This window comes from Buteo buteo, chromosome 26 (genome assembly GCF_964188355.1).
Source record: "Buteo buteo chromosome 26, bButBut1.hap1.1, whole genome shotgun sequence".
NCBI classification, from domain to species: Eukaryota; Metazoa; Chordata; class Aves; order Accipitriformes; family Accipitridae; genus Buteo; species Buteo buteo.
Window position 1 is genome coordinate 12,068,319 of NC_134196.1, and position 18,997 is coordinate 12,087,315.

The 18,997-nt window shown below is 37.0% G+C and overlaps 1 protein-coding gene across 1 annotated transcript in view; it reads right to left on the reverse strand.

Annotated features, from left to right (window-relative positions):
- ZDHHC17 (zDHHC palmitoyltransferase 17) overlaps nt 1-18,997 on the reverse strand; it is an 83,407-nt gene that overhangs the window by 38,417 nt on the left and 25,993 nt on the right. Inside the window, exons 3-5 of the mRNA XM_075058179.1 lie at nt 16,554-16,676; nt 10,191-10,268; nt 8,636-8,780 (exon numbers count right to left, since the gene is read on the reverse strand). Coding sequence (XP_074914280.1) covers nt 8,636-8,780; nt 10,191-10,268; nt 16,554-16,676 — 346 coding nt within the window. The remainder of the gene's footprint in view (nt 1-8,635; nt 8,781-10,190; nt 10,269-16,553; nt 16,677-18,997) is intronic.

An 18,997-nucleotide genomic window follows, 5' to 3' on the forward strand; every position in this document is an offset into this window, starting at 1 on the left:
AATTTTATATCCGCTTATAATTGTTTAAACAATCTTTGTCATATTTCACTTTCTGTTCATTAATATACTTTGTTATGTTCAGCTAGGGCAATTTTTCTTATTATCGTGGGTGGGACTATTATTTGACTTATCAGTGTTATAGCCTATCCTATTTTATTTTGTTAGTCTGTAATTTAATAATTAATTCTTCATCTTTTTTTCATTATTATTTGGAACTTCTTTAGACAATTTTACACTTTTCTCTGAAACTAGTGCTAGGATGTCTTTTTCTGTAGCCTCTTTAGCAGCTTTATTAGCCAATCGGTTACCTCTTTCAGGAACAGTCTTACTTAACTGATGTGTTTTACAGTATATTATAGTGACTGTTATTGGTTTTCGGATGGCTTTTAACAATTTCAGTATTTGTTCTGCATGTTGAATGGTGGCTCCTTGTGTAGATAACAGTCCTCTTCCTCTCCATATTGTTTCATGTGTATGTATTATTCCAAAAGCACTTTGCATTTGTTCAAATGTTGACTCGTTTTTCTTGACTTAGTTCCAGTGTTTAAGTAAGAGCCATCAATTCAGTCTTTTGGGCAGATATTTGAAGGCAAAGCTTATGATTCAATTACCTCCTCAGTAGTAGTTATTGCATATCTTGATAAACGCTTTCTTTCATGGATGAAACTGTTTCCATCAGTATACAGTTCCCAATCTGTTTCTTCCAGTGGTGCATCTCAGAGATCCGGTCGGCTGGAGTAAACTCCTTCGATTGTCTGCAAGCAGTCATGTTCTAGTTCTCTTTTAACTTGATTAGTTGAAAACATAGCAGGGTTAACGATGGTAGTAGTTTTAAGTAAACATCACGTTGTTCTAGTAACACCACTTGGTATTTCAGCATTCTATTGGGGATAACTAATGCCCCCTTTCTGTTTTAACACAATAGTTATCATATGGGGAACATACGCAGTAATCCTTTGTTTTCAGGTGAACTTATAAGCTTTCTGGATCAGTAGCACAGTTGCAGCAACGGCTCTCAGACAACCAGGCTATTCCAGACTCACACTGTCTAATTGTTTCAAGAAGTAGGTCACAGCTCGCCGACTTGGTCCCAGATATTGGACTAGGACACTCAGAGTTATACTTCTTCTTTCATGAGTAAAGAGTTCAAATGTCTTTGTGAGATCTGGCAGGCCTAGGGCTGGCGCCTCTATTAAAGCCTGTTTTTTAGTTGTTTAAAAGCAACTTTCCCGGCATCAGTCCAATCTATAAATCCATTGTTTGAGGTTTTGAGCTGCTCATATAAAGGTCGGACCAGCAAGCCATAATTTGCAATTCACAGGTGACACCACCCAACCATTCCCAGAAATGTTCACAATTCTTTTAGAGTCTTAGGTTCAGGGAGATGACAAATTGTCTCTTTTCTCTCAGTTTCTAATTGTCTCTGTTTTTTTTTTTTTCAGGATTTAAAAACCCAAATAAGTTACTTTTCTCTGGGTTATTTGGGCGTTTTCTTTTGACACTCGATATCTACTGATATTCAAAAAGTTCAAAAAGTTAATAGTTAACTTTGTGCATTGTTTTTCCGTCTCAGCTGTAATTAATAAATCATCTACATATTGCAACAGGATTCTTTGATTATTTTCTTTCTTCTAAATTTCTAATTCTTGTGCCAATTGATTTCCAAAAATGATAGAGCTGTTCTTAAAGTCTTGAGGCAAGACTGTCCATGTATATTGCATTTTTCCCAGTCTCAGGATTTTTTTCATTCAAAAGCAAAAGCTCTTGACTATTGGAATTCAAGGGAATACAGAAAAAGACATCTTTTAAGTTTAACACTGTGAACCATTCTTGTTTCTCTGTTAGGGTTGTTAACAAAGTATTAGGATTTGCTACTACCGGATGCATATCTTGTACTATTTGATTTATTGTTCTAAGGTCTTGAACCAGCCTGTAATCTTTTCCATTAGCCTTTTTAACAGGCAAAATTGGGGTATTATATTTGGATTCACATTCTATTAACAATTTGTACTTTAGAAATTTTTGTATTATTGGTACTAACTCTTTCCGACTTTCCAGTTTTAGGGAGTATTGTTTAATTCTTACCGGACTCGATCCTGGCTTTAAATCAATTCTCACAGGCTCTGTTCTTTTGGATTTACCAGGAACTTCCTCAGCCCAGACGACTAGAATTACAGCATTATTTACTGTGACTGGTATGATCCTCTGCTTTCGGTGACCGTCCTGCAACAACAAAGCCACTGCTTCGATATGTTTAGTTCCTGGAATTAAAATTTTAATCTCTCCATTTTAACATTTAATTTCTGCCTCTAAATTCTCAAATAAATCTCTCCTTAGCAGGAGTTTAAGAGAAATTGTCACATACAAAAACTGTTGAGTGACCCATTGCTTTTTTTAATTTCATTGTTAAAGATTTAAAAAGGGTCTAGTTTCTCATTCACTTGTTGCACCAACACCACCAATTTCTTCAGAACTTAATTCTCCCTCTAAGGTATTTAAAGCTGAAAAGGTGACTCTAGTGTCAATTCAAATTCAATTTTCTGTTCTATCAGTTTAGTTGTAACCAGAGGTTTTACTGGGAGACTCCCCTCTGGTCCTCTTCAGATACTTTCACTTGAAAAAAAATCTACATATGGCACTTTATTTCATTTACTCTCTTCTACAAAATAACATTAACTGTAATATAGTATTATAGCTTAAAGTTCCATTTGTTGGTCACTTTTCCTGATCTTCCAAAACATACAAGGGCCACCAATGATTATAATATTCAATCATTTGATTTTTATATAAGTCATTATGTAATTCACTCCAATGTGTCAACAAACATCCCAACAGAGATGTTTTTGGTATCTTTCCATCAGTGGATAAATTTCCCATACTCTTACTCTTAAATAATTTGGCTAATGTCATTATGTTTATATATCAGATACCAAATATCTATTAAATATACATATCAAATATCAAGTATCAAATGTCAATAATTAAATATCAAATGTCAAATACCAAACCAAGTATCAAGTACAAAGTTTCAAATACCAAATGCATGTATCAAATACCAGATATCAAACAAATGTAAATAACAATTGTTGCCAGGTAATGGAGTCCACCTACTTGTCCAGGGCACGGATAAAGCCGACTTCCCTAGGCAAGAGCCATAACCAATATCCCCTGGCAAAATTACTAATCAGCAAAATATACTCACACTTAAAACTTCCAACCGCAGTCGGAAGCACCACAATTGTTGCCAGGTAATGGAGTCCACCTGCTTGTCTAGGGCACGGACAGAACCGAATTCCCTAGGCAAGAGTCATAACCAATATCCCCTGGCAAGATTATTAATCAGCAAAATATACTCAGACTTAAAACTTCCAACCGCAGTCGGAGGTACTACCTTTGAGAACTCTATAGCATATAGGTTCCCTTGTTCCCCAAAATTGTCCAACCCTGCAATAGCTTTCGCTTATGACTTACGGGCAGACGCCTAGGCTACTACACAAACGGGTACCCTCTCAGCCCCAACCCTGCGAAGCTTTCGCCGCGCCTTACGGGCAGGCTATCCAAACAAGTTTCAAAGAAGAAGTGCCTTACCCTTTTTCCAGGGAACGTTGCGAGGAGCTTTATGAGTCGAGAGTGATGGTTCTCCCCGAGAATCCCTCGGTGCCGGCCGGAGCTCGATCAACACTCGATCTCGTCCAGTCTCACTCGCAAGGTCCCATCTGGGTCGCCAAAACTGTTGCCGAAAACCGGAATAAAACTCCTTAACAGCAATGAGAAGTTAAGAAGCAGGCACTTCTTTATTGCAGCGCTGGGCACACAGGGGATCACTCCACCTAGTGTGTGCACCTGTCTGATTCAATCATGCAGGTTAAATACACACCTGTTATACATATTCACTAGATTTCTGGGAAATGCCATACATAATCATGAATTGTCCGATAAATCATTAGCATATGTAAATGTCCTTTTACGCAGGCGTGGTGAAGTCTCTGGTGGTCTTCAGAAGCCCTCTGGTGGTCTTCCATAGTCTTCCTCACCTTGTCCGATAGTTGACCTCTCTTATGTGATTCTGCGCAGTACGATCTTGCCATCATGCATTAGATTTACATAAAGTACATTCAATGTTAATTCTTACACTTAATGTTTCTAGTGATTGGCCCTCAATCACATCACCTCATCAATATTCGTATCTTATAACATTCATTGGTTAATCTTACTTAATTCCACTAACTGGAATCTTGATCAAAGTGGGGTTTCTAAGCAACAGAACTAAGGTCCATAACGATCTCTCTTAGTTTCTTAGGACAAAACACTACAAACTAACAAATCGGTCGAAGTTTCTATGGTTAACTAATTTTAGACAATACTTATTTTCTTATGACTGTATACAGCACATTTTGTATGTTCCTAAGTTTCGATGACTACATTGCGAGCTTCAAACCCCTATATTCTACAGTCTTTACCTTTTGATCAAACCCAGCTTATATATAAAATTTTAACTTATGAGAATATTTGTAACACTACCCTCTGTATGTATTCGAGTGTGAACTCTGTGGATTACAACAGGCAAATTTTTCACTTGTTTCTGAAATAGAACAACTCTGGTTCCAAAAGAGAACAACTTTGCGTATGCAAAGATAACCAGACTTAATCCCAAGACACTAATATAAGATTCCACAAAAAGCTTTTGGAAAGGCAAAAATATAGGGGAGAAAGAGCTTCCTGCATGTAAAGGAGATGTAGCAACTATTCTGCTACTTAACAGTACTTTCTGAAAGCAATATAGCTGACAAGGTAGGACTCTGAATAGCGGCTAAAGATCAGTACAGCATTTAGGTTTACCAGGACATTTAACAAGCAATGGCCAAACCAGTACTGTGATACAATACGGCCTTTTCAAAAGCACAAAAAGCGTCAAGAGATTCCACTTAGAAGTGCATTAAATTGCACAGAAAGGGACCAGGAATTTGATCCTCTTTAGAACCATTACTGGTTGTTTTGCAAAACACAGACCTTCATAGAAAGACTCATCACACCGTTGTTCAGAATTCTGTTCTCCATAAGGAAAAGATCTCTTTCACATGGACTGCTGCCCAGGGAAAGGGAAACGGGCTTCTAAAGAGATGACATATTTAAAAGCATATAGTAAAAAAGATTTATCAGGAAGGGAGATGTAAGGCTGAAAACATTTCCTAATTTAGGACATGTGCTAGTTATCCACTGGAAGCAGAAATTTTGTAGGATTCTTCTGGAATGAAGCAAGTGCGGATTGACAGGCAGCTCATCAAGCAAGGTAACACACAGAACTGATCCTACCTTGTTCTTTCAAACAAGAAAAACTCTATTCTGAAATACTCTAGTCCATCAAATGCAGAACCAGTTCTGACAATCATGAGGAAGAAACACAACCAGACTTATAATTCTGTAAGTAATGTGCTGCAGGTTGAGTCTAGGAAATAAAGACTTGGTTCAGTGTCTTACACTGACCTGAGCCCAGTAGAGAATATGATCCACAGCACCAGCGGTAACGGTGCTTAGGAGCACTGCTCACGGGCTGCAGCACCAAAGCAACCAAGGCTGCTGGTACCACAGTGGCATCTCTCAACCTAGACACCAACTACTCCTAGACCATAGCTCAGAAGAAGGCCCTATATAGCTTGGGACATTAGTTGACACATAAAATTACAACTCTTGAGAATAAAAAAAAAAAAAAATACATACTTGATGAATAAGTGATAGTTAAACTATGAAAGTGATAGTTAAACTACAAGTATGAAATAGTTAAACTATGATTTTAGCTCCAGAATATTTCTTACAATGTGATTTTACCCTACTAGCAACTTTATAGTCACTCATTACCTGTGACTGAAGTAAGTTCTCACACATGCCACAGGATGAGAACACATTATTCAACCATCCAATATACCGTATCCGTATCTTATTACGGGGTGACATGTTTGTGTATACTAGGCCCTGATATGCCTTTGGCATTTCAAGTAGCGTAAGCACAGCATCAAGCAGTCAAGTAGTACGTGTATCAATTTTGAACATTAAGTGCCTTCAAGCTCTTTTCAGGTTTGGTTTTTTTCTTGCATTTTTTTTATAATAACGATCTTACCTAAATTTGAACTGTGCTACAGATTCTGTTACTTGCTATCTGATTATATTTAGATTGTGTGCTTGTCCCAGGCTTGATTTTGACCCAGGCAACCTACTGACACAAACAACACGAGCAAGTTATGATACAGTCAGGTATTAATCTCTCAAAACTCAGTAAGAGACATGACTAAATAAAAAGCAACAGCTATCAGCCACTGCTGCCTCTTGGCCGAGTAGCACTTGCTGGCATGAAAGTGGGTTCACTTCCAACCAAGGTCAGAGGGCATCTGGCCAAGAGTTCTTCCCCTACACTACACTCCAGTAGCTAGAGGACTGGACTCGAGCCTCAAATTAGAAATTTTGCCGTTGGCTGCTGCAGCCCAGGAAGAGAGTGAAGCAGCAACACTGAAGTTAGGTTCCAGCTCTGTCTCAAAAAGAGACAAGAAGCAATCAGGAGCAACTTCTTAATCTGTCAGTTCTCTAGACAGTTTTGAAAGCTAGCTCTCCTCCGATCATGCAGGTCCACAATGGCATCAGGATCAGAACTAACAAAGCACAACAGCCTACTGACCTGTATTTTGACATTTATTTAGTTGTCATTTACCACACATACTACAATTAGGTTCAGAACAAGGGTAAGCCTACTCTTTGGCTATAAGAGAACCTCATCTGTGTAAAGACAATAGGCAAAAACAATTTGCAAGTAGTATATAGGCTAAGCCCACATAAGCAAAAGCAGTTCAAGTTTCCAAACCAAAATCATGGCATCACAAAGGAGGTACAAAGTAAAAAAGGGATTAATGACCTCATATGTACTCATTAAAGGAGAATAAAAAGTAGAATCATGTATTTCCCATAGATTCTACAGAAACCATGTAGCTTCTGTAGTTGTACATAGTATGGCTAGAGAACTATAAGTTTAGGGATTGTTATTACAATGCTATTGATATTACTGTATTTTAAACATACTATATTTTAAACGTACAAATCAGTACATAATTTTCTAGTTGAACTTTAAGTGCTTCCAAAAATTACTGTTAAAAGTAATTTGAACTTACAGCACAGAACGGATGCCAAAAGCACACTTGGTAACATTTAGGTGATTTAATAAGAATCAACCTTTTAAAAAGCTATTGATAAGCAGAGCTGTTTCCAAGATAATAAGTTTTAAATTTTAAAGCAAGTTTTGTGCATTTATGTATGTACACATGTAAAGATGCACAGCTTCTTTTGGACTGAAGTATTACATGCTCAGATAAATAGGACAAGTCTGTGTATATAAACATGAAGACAAACAAACATTTACAAGAAGATTTCATACTCATAGTAGAACATTTTAAAGGCCATTTATACTTCATTAATGCTATGCTTTAAACAAGTTCACACTTGTGTAACATCTGCAAGATTTTTCTAGTAACATAAAATCCACATACAATTACACATAATTTGTGAACAAAATACAAAACTTGTTCCTGATGAAAAGGTATTTCTCTTCAATCATTCTCTCTTACGAAATCGCAATTATATATGATCAGCCTCTTCTTGTCCCTAGCTTACTCTTTCATGCACCAAATACTGCTTTACCAAACAGTTCTCAGATAAAAACAGAATACTGCATGGAGCAGTAGTTTATTTTTTTACATGTATAGGCACAAACCGTTTTCTGCAGTAAATTTAGTATTTGTTTTACACAGACCAAACCCACTGATTTCGTAGTCATATTCTACCTGACCATTGATTGGATCATATCCCACTTGCTATTTGAAAGAATAAGCAGAATACAGAAGCATGAACAGCATTAGCAAGACTGTAAAAATGAGAAGTGGGCTTTGACTTGTCTATATGGTTTACAAAGTCAGTCAAATTTGTGCTTCAGGCACATATCTGTGGCTGAGTAAATCTACAAATTATAATGCAGGGTGAGTAGCAAAAAGGTGAACACGTTATTGATCATACAGAATGAAGATGGGAGACAATGAGAACAGTAATGAATACACATGCTATATATACACTTTACAGATCCAGTAGTAATGCAAGAGGCTAGCAAGAAGGTTTTGGGTTGGTTTGGGTTTTTTTATTTACACATGTATGCAATTAGTAACAGCAATAAATAAAAGTTGTGGACTGAGGTGTAAAAAAGAGATGATCTATGACAGCTCCTTGTCATTAGATTCTTTACCCATGTATAACCTGATGATTCTGTGAAGAATTTTAAATATTTGCTATCATTGTCACTCTTAACATTTAAAGATTAAGTTCATTAGAAATAAAGAATGGTAAAAGAATAACTCCTGGAATTTCCATATACTACACTAGACAGGTATGAATTAAAGCCAAAGTATTCAGACTACTGTTAGAGAAAATTAAGTTAGCAGGTGGCACATCAATACTGTAATCTACAATAAAAGAATATGAATTATTTTTATGTTTAGTCAGGCAAATATTCTGCATTTCCCAAATGATAGGTATAGGTTTCAATTGTTTTCCTACTCTGATTTTGAGTAGATTATATTTAAATATGACATTACTTAAAATTTACCTGTCCCTTTGCTATCAGGTAAGCAACAATCGAAGTATGTCCAAACTGGGCAGCCAAATGAATACAGCTACATCCTTCTCCATCAATTAGCGACGGATCTGCCCCATATTTCATCAGCTGTACAACCATGGATAAGTGACCCTGTCTAAATGTAAAAAAACACAAAAAACAAACTGAATAACTATATACAGAAAAAATATTAAAATGTGAATATTTGAATACAACAAATATATTTAGCAGTTAATCACACTACCAGAGCTTCCACACTTTGACTCATACTTTGAAAACAACAATTGTCATGACCTGATTCTGCAACTGAGTAAGCAAACTCATTCATATGAGCAAATTCTGCACAGCCAATGCACTCATCCCATGCAATTCGCTTAAGCATGTCGTATAGCAAAAAGCCAGTCAACAACAAAACCCAAGTTACTAGTTTAGAAATCTAGTCTACTGTGATTTCTTCCAATCCACATATGAAACCTGCTATTTTAAGAAATGCCAGACTGGCTATATACTCTCACTTTTTGTGGGGCATATGGTTTATCTTTCTACTATTAAAAACAGCAGTGAAATAAAAATAGAAAAAAAAAGGAAAACTGAAGGTCTACACTTCCTCTACATTAAAAGCTTAAGCATCTTTTTGGCATAATGAGCATAGGCACATCCTTCTTGTAGACAGGGTGCCTAACTGTCAGTACACAGTTTCTAACATGAGCAAAAAGACCTTCTCAATCTGCCAGAAGCAGCTTCAGACAATGCTTCACAGAACAACAGATTACAGCTATCAATACCAGGAAATTCTATCAAGCTTTTGTGCTATTAACACAGAACTTAGAGTGTGATCTGTTACAAAAAGAAATAATACAAGCTACAAATCTTAAAGGGAGGCTAACAAGCAACTCCTCATCTTCAGTAAACAAATTATTTTGATACATTAAATGTTCTAAAAGCTGATTTTCTAAGTCTCCTTTTGCAGTCTACAGTTTAAAACATTAATATGGACAGTGTTCCATTCATGCCTATTTCTAGGCGGTTGTCTGAAGGAGCAGCTACTTCTCAAAGGCTCTCTTCAATTTTCCCAGCCATTCACCATTCTCGGAGCATCTTCCACAGCATAAATCTGATTTTAAGTGCATCTTTAAAAAAATCCACACATGTAATAGAACACTGCAAGGACAATGTCACACAAAATCATCCCAAGCCCCATCTGCACAAATGTTGTTGAACTTCAGAAGACTGACAAAAATAAGATCTTCAAAGTAAGAGTAAACCAAGGTGACTATAGACTCTAATTTTACTTTACTCCTTTTCCTATCATAGCAATCATCTTCCTCTACATCAGAAAGAGGTAAGACAGAAACTGAACTATATGCTGAAAGCTCCTGTAGCTCAAACATACCACATTCACAGTGTGCCCAGTTACCAATGACTGAATTAATTCTTGTACAAAGTATTGCCATAAAATACAGCAATTTCATAAATCAGTCAGTAGCAGATTCCAAGTTAAGCAAAAAAAACCAGGAAAAGAAAATTCCAGAAGACTTTTCCCCACCTTGTTGCCCAGTGAAGTGGAGTAGAATTTAAATCTCCTCCAAGCTGATCAACAATAGCACCTTTTGATATATAGTATCTGGAATAACAGAAATAGTAAACATTATTGCTTGCCTTGGTTAAATACAAAGGACACACAGTAAGCATGTTTGATGTTATGCAAAACAGGCAGTTACAGACCAGAAGACCAGAACCTTTCCTTGCCTTCCTTTTTAGAGGTCATACATATACATTCAATTTTTTGCCTTTCTGGTGTGGGCTGGGAGAGTAGGGATGCGTCCTACTGTGTTTTAAACATGCCGCTATTTCCTAGTTTGGTTCTAAGGTAAAACAGAATAATTGCTATATATATTAGTACAAATTGTGCTACCTCAGAAGTATTTAATCAAATGGATTCTTCTGAAATATTTAGGGGTTGCTGCATTAAAAAGAATGCAGAATTAATGGTAAAATAATATGCTGCTAGAAGACCAGCATATTTAGAGAATTTTGGCTAAATGGCAAAATTATATACAATTCAACTTGCAGCATGTATTATCACTGGAATGGCCCTGCTGAAGTCACTGTTCCAAGAGCTCATGCTTAAGTTATGCATTTAGCCAAGTACTAAGATTTTTACATACTTCTCAATTGTTACTAATCAAAGGACAAACACATCCGAGTATTTTAAAAAAAAATTCTAAATGATGGGCTAGAAATTAGTTTTCCCTCAAGAACAGTTATAAAAAGACAAGCTACCTGTAGGAACAAAACAAGTTACCCTTATTTAATCGCAGCAATTCATATTCATAGTCATTTGTACAGTTTCTGTGAACTGTTTGCCTTGCTGTTTTATATGGGATACTGAACTGGCAATATTACTTTTCCTTTGTGAAAGAAAATGCACACCTTACAAAGAAATTAATGTTTTTAAAAAAACAGGCCTTCCCAGAAGTCTTCTAGTTCTTCATTCGCTAGTGTGCAAGCCAATAAAAAAACTTATTCCTGACAGACCTTTGAAAAGTACTATCTAGCTATAGATTCCTAAGTGCTTGCACGTTTCGAGTACCTGTGCCTGAAGACTTTTTGCTTTCGAAATACTTGTCAGGTATATATGAATGCTGCTCTCCCACCCACACAAACTGTCCTTCAAATCCTCAGCACTGAGTTTCTGGCACCTCAATTTCCTTTAAGTGTTTCATGACATGGCAAGAAGAAGGGCAACACACAGAACAATTCGAAATACATTACTGTAACTAACTACCTTCTATTTCTTTAGTGCTTATTGATTCAGAGTGAAACTTCAAAAACAGCCCAAAAGTTACCATTAGGAACAGAAACTGAAAAATGCATTAGCTGTACATGTCCACACTAAAAACATCTAAAGGAAAAGTCCTTTTATACAGTTGCTTTAGAGCCATCAGACACAATGAAGTATTTCAGCAGACTTTCCAAAGTCATACAAACTCTGGTTTGTATGACAAACAAGATCTGCTCTGATTGATGTGGGACAGTCCACTCCACTGGTCTCCAACACCAAAGGAACAGAAATGCAACATCTCTGCCACAGTTAAGCTTTGGGATTTCTCAATGGAAAAACCAAAGAGATTTTGTGAAAGTCTTGGTCCCATGTAGGTGAAAAGACAAGATGTATATAAGGTAAAGGGACGACAACAATTTTTTTATTGTGAAGCAAAGTATCAGCTACCAAAGAACAAATTTGAAAAAGACACTGAGAAGCTATTTGGTCCCCCTTGGGAAGGAGTTCAAAAGGAAATCTTGTCTAGATAAAAGACAGCACAGAGAAATTCACAGTCAAAGCTTGGATCCATCTCACTGATGTGACAGCCACTCATGGGGAGGTGAACATTAAACAGATTGTCTTCGTTCAAACACTGGTCCCCGCAGAAACACAATATATTCAGATTCTACTGAGCAGCAGCACTGCTTACTGGTTAGTACATTTTATTTAGAAGGAAGAACTTGCAGTTTGACAACTCAGAAAAGACAAGGCGGCGATATCCTGCCAGATGGCGTATTGAAATATAATGTTTTATGTTTCCTTAAGCGTGTTCTTAGGCTAAGTTGAGAATTATCACTGCATTTCAGTTTCAGTACTCGTAAATGGTGAGATTTCTCTGCAAAACCAGACTGAGAACTTAATATCCTTGCCTAGGTAGACCTTGCAGAAGGAATTTTGTGCATGTTGAGAACATCCCTGGAAAAAGGACAAACTGGGTGATTCTACTCTCAGTGAGTCATCTAAGCTTCCACGCTAGAAGGTGCCTGGTATGCAAGTCCTATGTGAGCAATCTACTTATATTCAAAGCAAGCCGATCTGATAAGAGGTTGCCTTAGGAAGAAAATACTTCCACTCTTCTCCACATTAGGATCACTAAGTCTTTGCCAGGCATTTGAAAACTGCCCCAGCTAGCATTCAGTGCTTGTGGGATCGAAGTGCACACAGTCACTGTTTCTAGAAGGAGGAAAAGTAGAAGAGAAATCCTTGTCTGGAGAAAGTTCGACACAGGGAATGGGGAAATGCTGGCAGTAGGTAACTGTAGAGATATGGCAAATTTTTGCATTTTTACAAAATTGAGTTGGAGAGACCAATAGATCAGTGTCATGATGAAAAAAGAATTACATTGTGGATGTCTAACACTTATCCCTGATCCTATAGAAATAATAAACAGTTCCGTAGTTTTCCTTATAAAATATCAATGGGTTTCACTGTTATCTACACTGAATCTCAAGTCTCACAATAGACAGGATGAGGAAATACTAAAAATAAAAGTAGTCTAATTATAAGCCTGCACTCTTCACAGATGAGCTGCTAACCTACTTCATTGGGAAGACCTTATATAGTCAATACCCAGTAAGCATGACACCGAGATCTGGTATCATGGGAGCAGACCACTTACACTTAGAGTTTGTGACATCAAGCTTACTAGCTAACATATTTAATGAAATTATCCATTGCACAGAATGGGCATGAACAGCAGAGACTTGGGGAAAGACATGCCCATCAAACAAAGAAAAAACATAGAACAATCTCATTCTAAGGAAATAGAATAAACCAGTGTCTCACAAAAGAGAGAGTGAGAGAGCACACAATATGCTGGGTGATATAAAGTAAAATAAATCAAGACCCCCTAAAGACAGAGGAACTTGAAGTATAAGAACTGCATCAGGAGGAATGGATTTTAAATACAGTTAAACACATTAGTAGTCACATGCACTCTAGTAGACAGCAGGAAAAAAATGCAATGCAGTATGTCACAGTGGTAGAGATGCATCAAGAAGGGACAAGACCTTTGACATACTGTTGAGGGAAAAGGAAGAATTAGACAGATTTAAGAACATTAAATTGTCAGGGCTCACACTAAAATAACTTGAAAGAAATATGGCTGATACAATTGAAGTTATATTGATTTAAAATTCTCAGAACAAGTTTCCAGCACTCAAATATAGGTGGAGAGATCTCCCTGATATATAATAAAGAACTAACTGGAAATTCAGATAGAGATTTAAGCACAGACTTCCATCTATCTGAATCTGACATTTTGATTTTGAACCACCTCTATGTCCAATATAATTGCTATAGCAGGAAATTGTTAGCAACACACTTGGAGGATGAAAATAAAGGGTAAAATACACCACAAAATACTCACATGTTAAAGTACTTCTTTCACAAATTTAGCTTCAAAAGAGGACTCATGGGGAATTTAAAATTTGGTCCAGTTTTACTCTGTGAATGGCAGAAGGTCCCCAAACAGATATTCTGGGGCAGTGGTTTTTTTTGTTTGTTTTGGTTTTGTTGTTTTAGGGGTTTCTTAAGAAAAAGCTGTAGAATATATAAAATGCTAGTGAACTAAAGCATTAAGTCATAATCAAGTATCACACAGGTAGATTCACTGCACTGAGAAGCTAATACAGGAACTATACATAAGTTAATAAAGAAACATCCATAATATAGGCCTATGTTTTCAAATGCCTCATGACATACTGATGTTTTTAAATGATGATAGTTGTCTCAATGCCACTCACTTTTCAGACCTTATAAAGACCTACCAAATGAGATGGAATGTCTGAAATACAAATATGTCTTCCAACAGCTCAAAAGATGAACAATTCATTGCACATAATTTATTATGCATTCAAGATGGATAAAAAGTGAGCTCAAAATACAACAACTGCTTTTAGATGCTGTACTTTTCTTAAAGAAAAACAGCTATCTGAAAAATTTTATGCATTTCAGCTGTTTCACAGCAAGCTGTAAGATGCTAGCCATAAAGACTCAGCACAACCCAGAGGGAAAATGGAATGAAAAGGAAGAAAACAATAGAGTCTAAAATGTACTCTCACAAAAAACATTATTTAGGTAAACCAGGGTCCTGCATCACTTTTGCAAGAGGCTCTCTTTCAGTGTGCCGGAAAGCACATTGGTTACCTATCTTATAATGAAAGGAAGATACCAAATGTACAATTATGATTTCCATGAGAAACTTCTACCCACAACAAAGACATAAAACCTGTTGTACTATTTACTACATATAATAAAAATTTCTTTCAGAAACACTGAATTACTTCACAGAATTGTTTAGTTTGGAAGGGACTTTTGGAGATATATCTAGTCTAACCATCCCCGATCAAAGCATCTAGATCATGTTGCCTAGGATCATGTACAGTGGGGTTTTGAGTGTCTTCATGGGTGGAGAGTTCACAACCTTTCTGAGCAACCTGTGCCAGTGCTCAGTCACCCACACAGTAAAATAAGTGTTTCCTGATGTTCAGATGGAATTTCATGTGTGTTTTAATTTGTGCCCTCTGCACTACTGAGAAAAGTCTGGCTCTGTCTCCTTTACTCGATCCCATCAGGTATTTACATACATTGATAAGATTCCAGGTATTATCTATTACCAGGTATCTCAGGTACTTAGACACATTGATAAGATCCTCAAGGAGAATCTTATATACATTGACAAGATAAGCCTACTCTTCTGTAGGCTAAGAAGTCCAAGCTCTCCCCTCCTCATGTCAGATGTTCCAGTCCCTTAATCATCTTTGTGACGCTGTACTGGACTCTCCCCAGTAAGTTCATACCTTTCTTGCAAAGGGGAACCCACAACTTCACACAGATGTCCAGCTGCAACAGTTGAGTAGAGAGGAAGGATCACCTCCATTAACATGCTGGCAATACTTTTCTTAATGAGGCCCAGTATACCATTGACCTTTTTTGCCGCAAGCCTGCATTGCTGCTTCACAGTCCGCTTCCTGTCCACCAGGACCCCAAAGTCCTTCTCATCAGATCTAAATCTTTATCTATATACCTATCTTTATCTATTTAACCTTCTTTTAAGAGAACTGCATCAGAACTCAAAGACTTTTAAATACAGGATGAGAAACATGAACCTGAGATCTTCTAGAAACTCAAAATCTGGTCCAAGGAAGGTGCTGGTAATGGACATACATGGGGAGAATGTGCTTAAAGATGTTTTGCATTTGTTTTTGTGTGTAAGTACACACATTAAAAAGAATGGGTTTGAAAAGTGGACTGATTGAAGACGTGCAGTTTATGTCAAATGTTCTAGAAACCTGCTGATTCAATAATATTTTGTGTATTTAGATTTGATTGCATGTACTTAATTCATTGTTTTGTTACTGGTAGAGAAAAAAAACATGTTCCATACACACTCGTGTTTGAGAACAGCAAGTACTAAGAATTATCCCTTCAGGATTTAAGCTATCTGTGTGCTGGAAGATTATAATAGGTTTTAAAACCTAGTCCCAAGTATTATGCTCCAGATTTTATAAACTGAAAAGCAAAAAAACCCACAGGTCCCACTATTAAAGATTTTTTATTACTTGCAAGGAGAGGTGCTGCAGTGTTACCTTTCGTAACAGCTGTGTTTTTAAAATACAAAGAAGTTATTTAAGTTAGAACTCCTTGAAATGCTGAATGAAGTAGGAATTGCCCCTTGCAACATATTAATCTTGCTTATTCAAAAACATTCACTACCATCTAGCATCAAACTTGCCCCCCCTCAAAAAAGAAACTTGGTATTTCAACAAGTACACCATAGTATAAAGAAATTGCATGCACAGCTGAATGGCTGTTCTGCAGGTTTATCTCATCTGAGGAGAGTCTGAGCTTGACTTCTGGACATATAGCGGGTTTTATTTCTGTTAACTGTCACCAAAACATTGCTGCCAAAATGCAAATTAGGTCTTCTAACTTTTCCTTTTCCCCCCTTCTCCCAAATTTCAAGACCAAAAATTGAGATTTTTAAGAGACTTAAGAATATTTAACACCTTAAAAAAAAAGAAATCAACATTTTTAAGGACATGATTAGTTTATGTTTAACAAAGTGTATGTAATACATACTTCACCAGATCTATCCTGTTGTTGATTGCAGCCCAGTGGAGAAGCGTTACATTTTCTTTGTCTGGTTGTCGTACATCATAACCTGCTTCCACCAACTCTCTACATCGTTCGTATATTCCATACCTTGAAGAAGAAAACAAGATTTTTTCAAAGCTGTTACCTTAGATAAAAATGCATTTGGCAAACACCTGACTTACAGTCACAATACAAAAGTTTAAACAGAAGAGAAATTAAGAAGAAACTTTACTTTCTGTTTCTGTATGATTACAGATCTCTTGCAACAAGTTTCCACTGGCAGAAGTCATATTAATCAATTCAAGATTTTACGGAAAATTTGTCTCCGCAGCAAACCATAGAGCAGAGCAAGGCAAAATATCAATCAGTAGTATACCAAGTATAAATAAAACTCTTCCCAGGAACTCCACTACATTTGTTTCTCGCACCTCTGTTCTCCTTCCTTTCTGTCTCTTGATAACCAAAAGAGCTTAGCCAACTGATTTGACAGTATCTTCAATATGAAATTAATTCTTTCATTAAAGATGACTATTAAACGTGAGCTATCTTCATTTGAAAAAAAGTATCTACATATATTTTGAAAGTTGAAACAAATCAGGAGGCATAAACATCACTTAGGCATCTAATGTAGGACTAACTCCACCATTAAATAATGTTTGTCTTGATGCTTACGCTGGTTTACCACCTATTTTTAGTGGCAATAAAAGCAATGCAGAAAGGCAAGTAAAGATTACATCTCAATATCTGTACAACCCATAGAGATTTCTCAAGTCTCAAGAGGAGATTGATATGCGGGCACACCTTGAAATCAAGATCAATGCCTTGTGACATCCAACTTCTGCTAGAGCAGAATTTTAACAGTCTCTCAAAGTTGGACTCTAAGTTTACCTTATGCTGCTTCTATGTTCTACTTTCTGCAGAAGAGACAGCCTTAGACAACTTAAGGCGCTTTTGCTCCACTTGATCAGCTTACGTAACTGATGCAGAGACCTTTTTTCTGGGGTAGTTACCATTCTTACTTTTTCTTTCATATATTTCAATGGATCCTCAATCTGGACAGTGCTCCCATAGTGAAGCCTCAAATGATTCAAGTCAACAAACCTCAGGAATTATCTCCCAGCCTACCACAGGTTTGAAGCACATAAATTAGTTGGACACTATTAAAAAAGAAGTACTAGACACAAAAGCCTACTTACATTATGTTGTTGTCAATTTCCTGGGAAAGTTGCGCTTTTCATAGAAATTATGAAAAATGCTAGAAATTGCTGTCATACCTATAATCTTCACAAAAGATCAGAACAAAGACTATTGCATGCAATACATACCAATTTGCAACAAGCCTGTAGAATTTGGTCCCTCAGACTGAGTAAAAAAGCAGCAGTCATGAACAATCTTGATGACAAAGCTTTGTTTTTAATCAGCTGGGGGCATTGGGGGAGAAAAGCAGTTTGGTTTATGAAGACTTAAAAACACGCAACCAGCTAGACAAGAGAGACATACTCAGACACACATAACTGCCAGGAAAACTGATAAGATTCTGAGTCTGGCCAGTCTTGAGGCACACTATCTCCAAGTCCCAGTCTAGATCAGCAGTGCGGCCTGACGAGTGCTCGCTCAAATGGCTAAATACCATTCCTGACTTTCCACCACCCCAGCTGAAAGGGCCACTGAAACAGGTTACAACTACTAAAGGCAGGTCAGCCAAGAACAAGGAGTGAGAAGAGACAGTAGAAGAGATGGGGGAAAGAAAGACTTCTGAAAGCAAGACAGCAAATTCTAATCTTGCTGCAGTACAAAATCACACTAGCATATTACAACATCTAGAGGCAACCTGGAAAGTGATTCATATAGAATAGCAAAAACACCCTTTTGTTGACAAGCTGTTCTACTCCAGTCAGGTGTTATGACAACCCTTCCTAACCTGCTGCCTTCATTTAAACAACTAACTGAAGCCATAATGCAAGAAATTCACCTAAAGCCCCGCTATTAGGTATAACTATCACCAGCTAAAAAAGTTGTACTGCCTATGGCTGAGTTTAGCTGACTCTCATCCTGCTTAAATAAGTAGTACTACACAACAAGCAGGAATTATATTAATAAAATATTCTAAATTATTAGAAGGATACAAAGAACACAAGAACGCTAACTTCTATGAAGTGTAAGAGGCAATCATGTAAACCTTTTGTGCAATGGATTAGAATTTTTCCTTACATGTACTGGTTTTGGCTGGGATTAAGTTAATTTTCTCCATAGTAGCTCCTATGAGGCTACGTTTTGGATTTGTGAGCAAAACACTTTTGATAACACACCAATATTTTAGCTATTGCTGAGCAGTGCTTACACAGCATCAAGGCCTTTTCTGTTTCTCACGCTGCCCCACCAGCAAGTAGGCTGGGAGTGCGGAAGAAGCTGAGAGTGGACTCAACTGG